Genomic DNA, 15,563 nt, shown 5'->3' with positions numbered 1-15,563 from the left:
GGTTTTTCTTAATCAGTGTGGAGGGAGGATTCTGCTTTCAAGGATTCAACTTCCATTACTATGTTCTTTCAACTAGTTTGTTATTTTGGCTGTGTTCTGGCCTGTGCTGATGCTTGTGTTCTTTTACTTTCCCACTAACCTAAGGAGTTAACTTGTCATCAATGATGGTAAGTGTTTTTTTTTGTGTTTGCATGCATTTTTAGACTACCATTTGAGGATTTGGCATGTGAAATTTTGAATCAAAAGTAGATATAGGTCAGCATGCCAAATCCTTGATAGGCAGGTATTCTGTTTACATATTAGTATTGTTTATCTGCTTTACCTATTTTTACCTTTAGTGTTTTAAAGCATTTTTCATAAATTGTGATTCACAGTTTAACCAAACAGTGTATTTTCAGTCGGTAATGACAATAAGCAACAGAGAAAACAGGCAAAGACAGACTTAGAGGCATAAACACAATGAATTTGTGAAGAAAATTACAGTATTGTTTTTTTACAGCACATAGAAGTAAGCTGACGCTGGCCCCCAAGGAGATAACCACTACACTACAGAAACTGATGAAAGAGAAACTCTCGTTTCCCCTTCATGTGATCCAATTAATTATCGCGATATCTCTAGAATCCAATTAGTTAATTAATCAATTAATTTCACATTAATTTTTTTCTTCTTCTAATTATGTAAATTAGGTTTCAATTTCTGAATAGGGTTAAATAATGGGTTTGTGTTAAGCAATTTAACTCATATTAAATATTAAACGAAAATTAATTCTGCCAATAAAACAGGAACAAATCGGAGTAACTATGTGGCTACACTACAAGAGCTGCTTATGTCAAGTGTTGACGGCAAGTATTTAAATTTTATTGTGGTTGCCTACTTCAGGTAAGCTTACCTGAGTTTTATGCACACTTTTGATTATCAGCTTATTCGGCTTTTTATAATGCTACAGAGCCATCAACAGTAATCTTAGGTAACATCGCTAGTGTATACCATTCTTAAAACTAGGCTAGGTATGGCAAAATTGAAAAAAAGTTGAAATCAACATCAACAGATTGATTTTTCTTCGACTCTCTGTTGATTTGTGCTGCACCATTACATCCTGAGAAATGATTCTAATAGAGTGGATTTTATTATATAAAATTATAATTATTCAAACCTTATTTATTATGGCTTTGCAGGTATTTGTAGACAATCAAACCAGGGGGGGGAAAGTCAACTGTAGACTACCAGCATTATACCAGTGGTAACGAGGAATACAGCGCCCTCCTGTGTGACAAATGTATTTCAAACATGTCGGTAATGTAAGACTATTCACACTATATCTCTGTGGGTTTCCCCGGGTAAAGCTTGACTTCATTACTAAAACTATCCTCATGTATTGTCTCGGATAGCTGTAGAAGAGAAATGTGCCAACCTGAAGCACCTCAGGAGAAGTGGGTTCGAATCCGGCTCGACCCAAACAACAAGGTAAGTATTTGGTTCAGAATAACTCACTACATGGATAGTACATGTAAGAAGGTTAAAGAGAAATGCATTAACTTATTTTGGAACAAAATAATCTCTCAGATGAAAAGAAAAGATAAGACAAAACTGTTACTAAAAGATTAATTATTATTATTATTATTATTATTATTATTAATAATAATAATCATGTATTTCTATAAACAAATGCATGCATAAAAGACTACACAAAGTGTCTGACATCTTACCCATAAGTAGCTGGTACCCTTAAAATAATTATAAGAAAAATATATGAATGTACCCAAATCCTGCTGCAGTATTAGGAAAGGACTATATTCAGTCAGTAAAAATGAATACCAGTTACAGTAATACAAATAAAAGAAGTGTAAAGCCAAGCAAATGGGTATAGATGATTTAACTTTTTCACTATCACTTACAGGCCTAGTGGTAATCTTTGCGTATGATAAAAAAAAAAAAAACTAAAACAAATTAAAGTCCTGCATTCAAAACACTATACAAGTGCCTAAATATCATTTTAGATGACCAGATTCAGATTAAATGTTTTGGTTAAATATTACAGCTGCTTTTATGTATAGGCTATGTTGCATTTAACTGCTGTAGATTCTACGGCTTGCATACAATTGATGAATCAGACCTCCTGTCTTAATGGGACCAGTGGCCTTGGCAAGCTTGGCGAGTTTTCTAACTTTCTGATGCAGATGCAGGAACTACAGTCTATATGAAACTGGTTCACTCTGTCTTCTTACCTTTACCAAAGGGTGAAACAGTGCCACCAAAATCTCTGTTGTGGCCAAAATTATATTACTTCCGTAGTGATAAGGACTACCATAGAGAATGAATGGGAAAAGTTAAGGAAGACAAGAAATAGAGAGAAAAATAGAGAAGGAATAAAACCCGAAAAAGTGCCAGTATATATATTACGTTACCATGGCACCGAAACATCAATCCTCGTTAGTATAGTGGACAGTATCTCCGCCTGTCACGCGGAAGACCGGGGTTCGATTCCCCGACGGGGAGGACAAACATTTTCATTTAAATAAGCACCACTTTTGGAACCGTAAGCGTGTTTGTGGGTCTGAAACTCGGGAAATGATTTCCTTCCTCATTGAAAATGACAAGAAAGCAGAGTCTATGAGTCTATATAAGTCTCCATTGTGAGGTGGACCAAAGCACCAATTTATAACACATGCTATCACAAGACACTTAACACAAACACATTGTTATAATATTTACAAAGACCAAACATTAATCTATGGGCACAGCACTAAGCAACATTAAGCAAAGTTACAGTGGCAAGGAAATCTGCCTTTTAAGAGCCAGAAACCTCAAACTGAACCAGACTCATCTGCGGAAACTGTGTTGGTCTTGGAAAGTGGAATAGAGGGAGATGCAGGACGAGAGGGTCGGAAAGAGCAAGAACAATGAATAAGATTTATCTACAATGTCAGTAATAATGGTAAAAGTTTGTGTAGTATTAGCAGTTACAACGAAGTATGAGCGTAAAGAAGTGCAAAATGTGTAAGTGCTTTATACAGTTTATAGCTAAAAAGTCATATTGTGCAAAGGGTAAAATTGAAAAAATCTAAATCTAAATCTAAAAAACACAATAAAATATAAACCTAGAGACAAAACAATAGTGGTGAAATTAATAAAAGTGCTTAAAGCTTTACACTTTGGAAAAAACTTTTATAAACCATCGGAAACATTTAGGGCTTAAGGAGATTAATGAAATGTTTTGGGGGCATGGTAAATTAAATAATAATAATAGTAAATGTATTTGTATAAAACACTTTTAAAAACAAGGGTTTACGAAGCGTTTTAGACTGTATATGGTTTTGAAATTTGCAGAAGCACATAAGAACAAAGTACCCAAACAACAACAAACCCCAACCAGTCAGTAACCCAAACATCATATTAAGCACCCAGGCAACATAATAACCTCATCACAGGAATCCCAGAAAGCCAAAAATGAGACCAAGAGGACCAAGTTGGCCATGTAAGAAGATAGATTAGAAAATAAAGAGAAAGAAACAATAAAAAAATAAAAACAACAAGAAGAGATACATTCAATAAAAGTGGTTATAAGCTATAACAAGACAAGATAAATATAATTGAAAAGATAAAAACTATAAGAGGGGGGAAAAGCTCAACTCAACTCAACTCAACTTTATTTATATAGGCCTAGCACAGGAGTGGGCAACTGGTGGCCCGGGGGCCACATGCGGCCCCCATCAACCCTCAATGTGGCCCTCAGGTCAATTTTTACATATCAATGAATTAGAAACATGAAGAAAATGTGACAAAATCTGCCATGAAATCATGAAAACCAGAAATACATCCATAATAATATTTGATCACTGGCATATGTTGAGTTAAAAAAAAAAAAAAATTAAATAATTGATTCATAATTGATCGTTTTTGTATACTACAATTTGGCCCTTTGGCAGGGAGAATTAATTGAATGTGGCCCTTGCCGTGACCAAAGTTGCCCATCCCTGGCTTAGCACTTTAAACACAACATAGTTGATCCAAAGTGCTGAACATTGCAGAAACAAAGCATTAGAAAGTAACAGACAAGAACAACAACAACAATAAAAAAAAATCAAATGTAACACAAGACTAACCGAGCTATACAATGAAATAAACAATAAAAATGTGTGTTGCAAAATACTCCTATAGGCCTAAATAATATATATTTTTTAAGTTGTTGGTTTATTTGATTAACGTTGTGTACCCTGAAGAGATAGTCTACTATCACAGATACTTTAATGTTAATCCCTTTAGGTGTGTTTTTGTGAAGCTTCCGTCAGGTCGCTCTCTCAGTATGCGGAACTCCCGGTGGTGATGATGATGATGATGAGGATGAGGAGGAGGAGGAGGAGGATGTTGTGAAGGCAGGTTGTGACTGACCGAGGCTCACCGAGCAGGGAGGCGGACACACGTTTCGCATCGTTTATATTTCTGCGACGACGGAATAGCAAGCCCCTTCCCCCCCCTTTCCCGCCCCCCCCCCCATCAAGCTCCCAAGTGATGAAACCTGATTCTTCAACAACAGAAACCTTGTGAGAAACAGCGCTGACTGCCTCTCTGCGTGACCGAGGAGAGGACACCCACCACCCGGGCCGTCGGCAGCAGCAGCAGCAGCAGCTGGCTCCGTTAGCGGCTAACCGGCTCATGTAAGCAGGTAAGGATGCTCACACTTTCATGTTTACTCTTCAACATGTCTTTCTTATGTGTGGCTTATGTTTTGGGTGTTTGTTTTTTCCCTCACCGTGTGCTTGTTTGTGAAACGAAACGGTCAAGCTACTGTTAGCAGCTAGGCAGCTAACTGGTTAGCTAGCTAATCCATCCGTGACGTAGGAAACCGTGAAGCCTCCTAAAGTGGAGGATGCTTCGTAGGGGGGGTGAGGGGGGGGTTGAAGGTGTAGGACAAGTCAGGCCTGATAGCTTTATTACAGATGAATGATAACACAGCCACAGCATGCTAAACGGACCCCAGCTCTCTCTCTCTCTGGTGAGCTGGTTCCGGAGGCGTTGGCATTGCCTCTGTTGCAGCTCATGTTGTTACCTTAATCTTAACTGTGAATCCTTACTACACCTCGACATTAACCTCAGCTCATACGGGATCTGTTCTGTGTGACTGAGACCCTGGACGTAGAAAGTGTGTGTCATTGTAAATTCACCTCTAAGCTAGCTTAAAACATCGATGTGCAGTTGTAATATCTTGCACAATGTCAAACCAGCAGAAACACGACCGATGAGACCTGGCAGATAATGTGGATTTACTTCTTCTTTTTTTCTTTTCTTTTTTTTTAATAATAATGACATTGGAGTAATGCCAGGAAGGTAAATAACAAGCTTGTTAAAAAAAAAAAGAACTTTATATCATCAAAGTACATTTTGATATACAATAACAGGCCAATAATGCTTAGTACAAACTATAATGTGACGTAATACAGCCCGTCTACGTCATAAAGATTATAATTTGAATGGTAATACTACTTATTTATATATGTGAGCTTTGAGATGGTTCACGGTGTTGTAGGCCGACTGAATATGTATATTCAAATGTGTTTTTCAAATATATAGCTATTCTTGTATTCTCATACGTCTACGCTGTTCATAGTAGGGGGAAATATTTTAGCAGCATAATAATGCAGTCCAGTAGGAGCAATGCCATCTACATCCTTAGTAAAAGTGGAGTATGGGTAAATACATATCTTTCAGTGTGAATCCAAATGTATACGTTGATGTATTTTTTCTTAAACTTTCACTGTACAGTTCAAAGTATTATTGTAAAGTAAAATACAGGTCTAGAATATGAGTCAGGTTTATTTCAGAGCAAAATACTTAGAATTGACACAAGAGTAGTACACAGTACTCAGTATCATAGACTATCTTCTTATTCCAGATCTAAAACATAACAATAACTCAATTTTTTTTTACATTTTTTTTTTACACAATCATGTTTTGCCTCAGATGCAGCGCCTGGTTATGAATTTTGGCTGAGCCTCTCACTTTAATAAGTTACAACTGTTTCCTTTTCTGATACCATATTCTATTGGCTTCATTTAAAGATATTGCTCTGACACATGAACGATACCAAGACAGCTTTTATTCCCCCGTCAGCATAAAATATTTTAATCGACACAAGCTTGTAAAGCACTCTGCTCTTATAGTGCAGTGTGCGTGGTGTAGAGACCAATACATCAGTTTTTCACAACACTATGATTTTGGGTCTGTTATGTATATTGACTTTAATGAAAGCGGAAGAGAGGCGCAATTCATGGTGTCTCGATGACACTGCAACCTAACCTGAAGTAAAATTTTATTGGGATGTGAAACCCTCAGTGCAATATTGTAAAACAGCCCAATAAAAGCTTGACAAATGACTTAGAATAAAGACATCATCTTCTCTGCGCTGGAGTTACTCAGCCTTTAAAATAAAATAAAAAAATCAGTCAAAAAAACAAAGTAAGTATGTAATCATTGTTGTATTCAGCACACTGAGCCGAAGTCTTTGCCTGTCACTCAAGACAGAGCTAGAAGCTTGGCAGACTCAATTTGACTTGACAGCTTGCAAGATGACAACAAATGCATCCTTTCCCCACACCACTGCATCCATTCTGCACTTTTACCTCACGTGTGATACGTAAGAATTGAATGCAAAGTTAAACAAATAAAATGATTTGCCTATGGAAACAGATAACAGAAAACTAATTAGATATGTGTAAGTGAGTTTTGCAGCCAAGAAATTGATTCAAAGGCGGGATAAGGTCTAGGAAAATGACTATGGAAAAAATGTCTCCTAGAAATTGTTAAGAAATGATTAGAGAGTACATCTGTCTATGCCTTTGTTCTCATTTTGTGCTACTACCAGGCAACAAAATAGTTCTTATATCTGTTCAGCCACGGCACACTGTACCATTGGTTCGATACAAAAAAGATTGAAATCTAAAAGTGAGAGTGCAAAGATCAATACTTTCTTAATCAACACTTCATCTGCTTTCTTGTTTGCGTGTCAGCACCGAACTAAAACAAATTTAAGAGGCTTCATCATATCTTCTCACTGTTGTTCGCTGTGACTGGCAAGAAGGTGCAGGCCATATTGGAGGCTTGTGATTCATATCTAGCTCTTCTCTATGCTTATATAACCACAGAGTGTTGCCTGCAGACCCCTTTGACCACAATCATCTGTTGTGTTAACCCTCATCATTATCTTGCCTTTGAAGACCTAGTGTTGTGGTTATTCTTTTATCTTTTTTTTTCTAGAGACAGAAACAAGGTTCAATCCCAAGCTCAATAGTTAAATACAATGAGTGAATTTGTATCCATCCATGGCTATAAATAATACTATGGTCCTGCTCTGCCTTTGTGCTCAGTGGGTCTGCCTCCAGCTCTGCTGCTTCATAAAATAGCCATTTTGGCTTTGCACCAGGACGCATTCATTTTGCCAGACCTGCATGTTGATTCATTGTCCTCCTGATGGTTTTTGTAAGATCTACTTGTACAGGCCTAGTCCTTACTGCTAGAATAAATTATGTTCTTGGCATTATTTCTTCTCCATAGTTAGCCATCGTTCTGAGGAAATGGTTACTGCTCTCCAACATGTCAGAGTTGTCACATCATGTAGAAAAATAAGGAAGAACTTTAAAAAAAAAAAAACTTGCTTTCAGAATGGATTGCCTCAACACAAAGACCTTTTTATTCATTTTTTAAAAGATAATACACGTAATGATATTAATTGACAGTTTAATTTGGTCTTGTTGTTCACTGACTTGCAAAAGCAGGATGTTAGAATTGCAGTGCATATCTATAATTTAACAAATGTGATGTGTGCTGACATAAAGCTGACTCAACAAGACATCCTTCATTCCTCTTTGAAATGAAATGCTCTTCAAAATGTGTCTTCTTTAACAGTTTCATCGGACAGCATTTGCCTAGTTACTCATTCCTTATGTAAACCCTGTCAAGAATGGATTAGCTAATTTCCTCAAATTACGAATATCATTTTGTAACTGATACAGCCTTTTATTTATAGTATCTTTCCAAAATTATAGTTAGAAAGAGTCTTTTTACCAGAGTGACTGCGTTTTGAGTCGGTTAACATTGTCTATTTGGTAATTCTGCCTAATGTCATCATTTATGTGACCATTTTTCCACAGTTCTCCATCCAGATTAGATGAATCACATTTGTGTTATGTCCCTCTGTGAGGGCTCCTCTGCTCACATTTTGAGCTATTAGAGATAATTAGACCCATAATGCATCCGCAGCCCTCTGTGATAAAGTCAGTCCTAATGTCAGCTGGACACAGCTGCATCTCTCTGCCTCTGTGCCATGGCTGCTTGGGTTAATGACAGCCTATGTCAGGGTGTTAGACTGTGGTGTCCCACTCATGGCTTGCATGCAGCTTATTAGTGAGCCCTGTTGTCTTTGTGTGACTGGTCTGTTTTTTTGCCAGATGAGCTCTCATCTGTGAAGCATCAAATCCACTTGTCAACATTTATCTACAGTTTACATTTGTGCCTATTAATCATAAACCTAAAATGTTAATCCCATTATAGGTTGTCATGGTTAGAATGCTAATAAATCCAACCTAATTGTGCAACAAAATAATTAAAATTAAACCATTTGATTATTTCTGTTTTGCCATTTTAAGAGCTGCAGCTAATGCTAATTTCAATTAGCAAATAATCGTCTGATTATTATTATCATGATGTATTGATTGATTAGACTTTAAAGCTGTCCAAAATGGGAAACATTTCTATGAGCCCAAAGTAAGGTCTGCAAAGTTCTTTAGTTCTTCAAATTTGAATTTCCCTCAGGATCAAAACTATCTGTCTATCTATCTATCTATCTGTCTAATCAACAGGCAAAACCAAAGACTTTTCATTTGCGTTCTTACATAAAATACAAAAGGAACAATTCCCCACATTCAAGAAGCTGGAACCAGCATTGATAATGTAAATACAAATTACACTTATCATTTCTGCTCATAGTAGATTCATTTCTTAACTTTAGGAAAAAAATCATTGGTGTTGAATGAATAACAATTATTGTGGCGGTTCATACTTTCTGTTTTAATGGATAAATAATCTCTTACGATATCATGTTACGGATAAATCAATTGAGAAAAAGACTGAATAGATATTGTGACTGATATTGAAGGTATGGACTATGGAGAGAATCGCCTTTCTTCATAAATCTGAGGACAGGATCATCTTTGTAGTTTTTGGAAAATTAAGTGTGTATGTTACCTCGAGAGTAAATAACTGAGCCACTATCGTATGAATTGACATGTATTTCCATGAGCATAGATAACTAGGGTGTATAGATGACCAACTGTATGTTCCATTCTTTGTTGTATTTGTTTACAAAAATACAGTCTAAAGAAAGCTATTGAGAAAAGTGAGTGACATTTGTAACCAAAGCTCAAACCACAGAAAATAAATAAAACAACGCAAAGTCTATCAGGCTTCTTTAAGGGGCACTGCCTCTGAAATGTCTCTGAAATGGACACCTCTGTGGAAATGTGATGCTTCTGCTAGAGAAGGATGCAAACGTGCCTGATAGACTTTCACATAGTGGTGTAAAGGATTACAAATCCCATTGTTGGGATCGTATCACGGATTTTGATCATGGATCAAATCAGTTTTTTTATGGATCAAGCAAAGAGAGAAAAAAAATACATTTACAGTGTTTTCTGCAGCGCCTTTTTTATGTTTGTATGAGTGGACTCTTGGAAGAGTAGTTGCTACTTAGGTAGTGGCTCTTGGGGATCCAAATAAACAAATAAAACAAATATGAGCTACAACAGCAGTGCCAGGTGATGATCCATGCTTCGTTTGGATCAGACCCCCATGGTTCTGGCCGCAACTTTTCTCTGTTTCCTCTTACTCTGTCTGTGTCATACAGTTATCATCTGGTTGTATAATAGTAGAAGCTGTTAGACCTGAACCTGAAACCTGAACTCTCTTTTTATTTAGAAAGTGCTTTTAAAATCTAAGTAAAGCAGAAAATACATTTGGTGAATAACAAGTTTGCTGTAATCTACAGAAGTCTTTTTTTTTTTACACTTCTTACATTGTTGAACATGTAAAAGACACACCATTCATTTAGCGGATGTGTGTGTCTGTGTACCTGCAGCGTATGTTCTGTGAGCTAGACGAAAGACAACAGCAGGTGTTTAGGAACTATCTTCAGTGAACACAGCGCTATTTAACAGAGTTTGTCTAAGCTTACAGCAACAGACTACAGCAGGCTGTGACCTTACTAATGTGAAGCTACTGATTGTTGTCACACGCAGCTGATCCCTGTATGATCGAAGACAGTGTGATCCGAACGTGATCTGTTTTAACACTCCCTATATCAGCTCTGAAACAGGATCATTTGCCCATAAAGTGCGCAAACTAATGAATTTAAGTTTGGGATGGTTTAGACTACATAATACAGCCAAATAAAGGAATGAAGTAAGTGGAGGTCTGCATGTCAAATTATCTGAGAAACAAACAGAGCTTCATTTTGTGTCAGCTCACCTTGAAGCCCCTGAAACCCAGAGGGACAGTTTTATCTGTCTTGCCAGGTTTAATAACGTGTTCTGTTTGTTTTGCAGAGGAGAGAATGGTGTATGATTCTGCTCTCAATAGCAACACTGACGGGTCATTTTAAGATTGGGTTGTAAAGTTCATAAACCACACCATCGCCATGCTGTTGATCCTGCATTACTCATTGAGAACAATCACACATGAAATAAAAAAGAAGAAGTGACTGTTGCTCTGCGAGCCCTCGTGGGATCTTCTCTACTGATGATTCTAACCATCAACTTTAACGGGTTTGCCCTAGGGTTGGGCAGTAAACTGGTATACCAGAACTGGCATGGTCTACCACAAATCTTTGCCAGACTGTCATCACCGGTTATAATAATAACACATTTGGTTGTAGTGCACACACCATGCACTGATTACTTAACCTACCTACCAGCCAACGGGGCGGGTAAATAAAAGAAGCGTTAAAAGTGATTTGTGATCAGATTGTGTCCCCTCGGTCTTCTGAATGTTTTGCTCTGAGTGTCACATATGCTCATTACGCAAACAGCAGCGCCTCCTCCTCATGTCAGAGCGGATGTCAGTGCTTACAATGAAATTGAATTGTGTCACAGCAATCAAGTAAACTTCTATTCTTCCCCCTATGTATTGAATACCTCACTCACTTAATGTGGCTTTATTTGTGTTCTTAGCAAACAACACCACATTAAGTGTGTGTGGTCGCTTGCACCATGTCGCTTTCGGTCTCTCTGGGTAGGCATAGGCTATTTGCTGGAATGGCTTTACTCTGTGTCACTTGAGCCCAGCGCAGCATCGATTTGCATATCCATTTCAACGGGTCTACCTGCTGAACGTGTGTTTCAATGTGTCGCTTGTTTTAAGACCAAAATGATTAAAAGAAGCAGGCTGTAGTTGTGACTCATGCTCAAAGGAGCGGCTGTAAATACTGTAACTCCAGATTGTGTCATTGATTGTGACACATTGATTGTGTCAAGTTATAGCTATAGACTTACTCCCCAAGTGAAACATGTCTTGTAATTTAGACCTTAAATTACTCCCAACTTTTTCTACTAGAATGTATACATACATTGTAGGATATCATCACCATCATTAGGGTATGATATTTGTGTATTGTGTTTGTGTTTCAGGGTGGAGTTTCTACATGTTGCATTAGTAATGTGTGTGTATAGTGTTTGCTTTTCTCCTGGCATCTTCTGCTGCCATAGGTTCGTACTGTTAGATATATACTAACACCTTTCGATTTTCTGTTCACTCCCCCCTGCTCCACTGTGACTAAAAATACAATATTAGAAGCATGTTACATAATTATGTAAGAATGTATATGAGTTTCTGTAGACTCAAGCATCAGGAGTTTACAGTCAGGTTTTGATGCATATGCCTTATGATGAAACAGAGAGGACTTCTTTTTAGAGCCGCCGTTTTGTTACAAAATTTACCAATCACGCTGTAAATGAAACTATAGGTTGGGTTTTCATCCTGACTTCTGACCACCTTGTGTGGAAGAGTAGCAAGGTCCTAAAAGCTGTGCCTCGTGTAAATCCCTACCCCCTGGTGGTTTGCTTGTATTGTTTTTTTTCTCAATGCAATGGAACTCTGTTCACATCATACTTTTATGAGAGTACATCAGGACAATGTTTCTTTGAGATGATGAAGCATCAGTGTTGTTAAAGGTTGCTTGGCCTAAGCACATCCTGCTCGCTTGTGATGTAGACGAAGGCATCACTTTTTTGTTTTCTTGGCATGAGAAAGCTGCCAAGGTATACAAGTGTACATTATGTTTGTCCAGATATGACATACATTTCAGTCATTAACAACGTCTTGTGTTATCGTTACTGTGGGAAGATAGCAAGGCGAAATGACTCCATGTTGGTGAATAACCATCTACAGAGTTTCTGGTTGAATTTCCTGAAGTTATCTGTCAGTCTCAGTGCTGTGAGGACCATGTTTCAAGCTCTGAAGGGTGCTTATTCCACAGAGACCCTTAAGCTGCTTACTATGTGAGCAAGCCTCTACTGAAAAGTCTTTATCCTCCAACAAAAACAGCCGGCTGACAGAATGGCTACGAGCCGACAGAAAAATATTAACTAAAACAACTATGACAAAGTGTAATCAAGTGGGTGGTGTTACCTCCTCTTGTTATTTGGGATAATATCTAACATTTCCATGTATGACATCTCTTGGGTTTTTCAAGCTGTGTCTTAGTCTATGCCGTGTTTGTTAATATCATTATGTATATCCTGTTATGTCGACATGACTTCTCCAGCAGAGCTACAGTGCTGTTTTTCCCATGGTTTCACCAATGATGAACTCTCCGAGAAAAGGCAATTAGTTTCAGACTTTAGTTTCTTTAGTGGCAGACACAGAAATAAACTAGAGAGAGAAAAACCTTTGTATCTCTGCTTATCTGAGTCTGGTCATTTGCGAATAAAATTGGCTTTCTGGTCATCAGGACAGAACAACACACCGTTGTCCTCAGTCCAATCTCCTGTTTTCTTGTTGAAAATCTCAGATACTGAAAGAGCTCAGTAGATTTCATGTCTCTTAACTCACTTGTCAGATGCTGTTGAGAGGCTTCATGTGAAAAGTAATAAATAATGACTGAACTTACTACCCATTTACATTACACTTAAAATGTTTCCACATATCTTTCTTGTGTTACAGGCTTGACTATTTCATTGAACCTTCAAGATGATATTCAAGGAGCTGTGTTGCAACTTTACAACTGAATTGTACAACTTGTGATGGCAAGACACCACTGACCCAAGAGGGAACATAAATCCTGGATGCCGTGACATACGGGACGTGGTAAATCCAAGATGGAGAAAAAGAAAATGTGCCCTCGTCTTCTCGACTACTTGGTGGTGGTCGGAGCAAGGTAGGATCATGATTGGGAATTTTAAAGGAGTATATTTATTTTAAAGGAATATCAGAGTCACAAAAGCCTAAATAGATGCGTCACAAGAAAATCATTGAAGTAACTTGTTTTTTAGTGGTGAACAACACTTCAATTTCTTGACACACTATTTTGTCCCTCGATTTCCAGCATTTGTCCTGGACCAAAACAAATTAAAATGCCATTTTAGATTCAGTATCAGTTAATGTTTAAGGGGGTGCTGTTTAAACCCTGCTGTATTGAAATGCTGATATCTCACTACCACATGTCTAAGCGTGCATAATAAAGAATAGAAGCACATTGTCTCAAGCTCATTGACCATGTGGGAGACCACTGTCCAGTGTGTGACTTTCTCAGGGCCACTGAGTCTCTCTACTAGAACTTTCAGGCATCGAAGTATTACGCATAAGGGCAATTTACAGAGTTGTAGGTTTGAGTGGTTGCTATTTGTTTAACTCCCCTGACCAGATGTTAACAGCTTAACAAACCAAGACATTTGACCATGGTCAGGGCTTTGTGAGCAAATAATCAAAGCCCAAGATTCCTTTATGAAATGCTTCTCTCACCACTTGGTTGGTTGGTTAGTTGGTAAAGAAAACAGATGTCATGACAGTTGCAGTGCTACAACTTAAATTATGTTGTTTGACCCTCCAGGCAACCAAGCAGTGACAATGTGGCCCAGACACCTCAGCTCCTCCGTCGCTACCCGCTGGAGGACCACAATGACTTCCCACTTCCACCAGACGTGGTGTTTTTCTGCCAACCTGAGGGCTGCCTGAGTATACGCCAGCGCAGGGTTAGCCTCCGTGACGACTCCTCGTTTGTTTTCACGCTGACAGACAAGGACTCAGGAATCACCCGCTACGGAATCTGCGTCAACTTCTACCGATCTTTTCAGCGAGGACATCACCGTGCTCGTGGGGAAAAGAGTGGACACACAGAGACAGCAGCACAGGCGGCCAGTGAAGGGTCTGATGGCAGTGGTGGAGGCCCACCATCCTCAGAATCTCCATCCAAAAGAGCAGAGTCAGCACCTCCGCCTGCCTCAGGAGAGGATAGTGGACAACCAGGGTCCGAGCTAAATGCTGGCAAGTCCCCACAGCACAGAAGAAATGCTGCTAAAATGGCAGCCAGGAACCGCAACAGCACACTGACCTCGCTGTGCATACTCAGCCACTACCCCTTCTTCTCCACCTTTAGGGAATGCCTATATATTCTTAAGAGGCTGGTGGACTGCTGCAGTCAGAGGCTAACCCAACGAGCAGGCCTCCCTCGTGCCACCCAAAGGTAAGGCTTAACATGCATCTACTTTTTGTTGCTTTCTTGAAGTTTACTGAGATGTTGTTATTTTCTTTTTTTGGTGTATCATTACAGACTAGTGCATGGCTAATTTAATTTAAATGTTTTCTTTAGTTCTCAGCAGATTTTTACTTGCCAGTCAAGGAACACCTATTGTTTTTGACACTTCTTGACCTTTTTTGTTGTGCAGCCTTTAAGCCAAAAGTTCAGTACATGTATTATATCCTTGGTTTTAACGAACCCATGACATTTACTTTCACACCATCAATTTTAACGATCAACTTGTCAGTACAACATGAATCAATTCCTTTAAAAAATGTCTGTATGTTCTGTGTTATTAACTTCACAGCCTTTAGGGCAGGGATGGGCAACTTTGGTCTCAGCGAGGGCAACAATAATTTAATTTTCACTGCCAGAGGGCCAAATTGTAGTTTCCAAAACAATTACAGTCAATTATGTCTCAAATTTAACTCAATATATACCAGTGATTAAATATTATTATGGACATATTTCTGGTTTTCATGATTTCATGGCAGATTTTGTCATGTTTTCTTCATGTTTCCAACTAACTGATATGTAAAAATTGAACTGAGGGCCACGTTGAGGGTTGATGGGGGCCGCTTGTGGCCCCCGGGCCGCCAGTTGCCCACCCCTGCTTTAGGGGGTAAAACTTGTTAAAGCAAATGGCTCATAGAGACTGAGTTTAACTTATCATACCCTGAAGTCCACTCCAGCTGGAGTGGAAAACCGCCATCCCTCTGATATCACCAAGGACTAAAATGCACGGAGGAAAAAAGCCTGTTGCTACATTCAAACAGTTAGTCA

The 15,563-nt window shown here is 38.5% G+C and overlaps 1 protein-coding gene and 1 non-coding gene across 30 annotated transcripts in view; both read left to right on the top strand.

Moving 5' to 3' along the window:
* The first annotated feature begins 2,425 nt into the window (after positions 1-2,425).
* Positions 2,426-2,497, top strand: trnad-guc (transfer RNA aspartic acid (anticodon GUC)). Its single transcript has one exon. It is a non-coding gene; the product is annotated as a tRNA-Asp (tRNA).
* Positions 2,498-4,401: 1,904 nt separating this feature from the next.
* madd (MAP-kinase activating death domain) overlaps positions 4,402-15,563 on the top strand; it is a 53,108-nt gene continuing 41,946 nt past the window's right edge. For 6 of the 29 annotated variants that reach the window (XM_065952691.1, XM_065952673.1, XM_065952669.1 and 3 more), the window contains exons 1-3: positions 4,410-4,664; positions 13,208-13,421; positions 14,094-14,726. In XM_065952691.1, the coding sequence (XP_065808763.1) occupies positions 13,363-13,421; positions 14,094-14,726 (692 nt within the window). In that variant the 5' untranslated portion in view covers positions 4,410-4,664; positions 13,208-13,362. Of the gene's footprint in view, positions 4,665-13,207; positions 13,422-14,093; positions 14,727-15,563 lie in introns of all 29 variants that reach the window. The other 23 variants (XM_065952693.1, XM_065952689.1, XM_065952687.1 and 20 more) reach the window with 12 other exon arrangements.

Source organism: Labrus bergylta, chromosome 3 (assembly GCF_963930695.1).
Source record: "Labrus bergylta chromosome 3, fLabBer1.1, whole genome shotgun sequence".
Classification (NCBI taxonomy): domain Eukaryota; kingdom Metazoa; phylum Chordata; class Actinopteri; order Labriformes; family Labridae; genus Labrus; species Labrus bergylta.
This window is presented reverse-complemented; position numbering and strand designations above follow the sequence as displayed.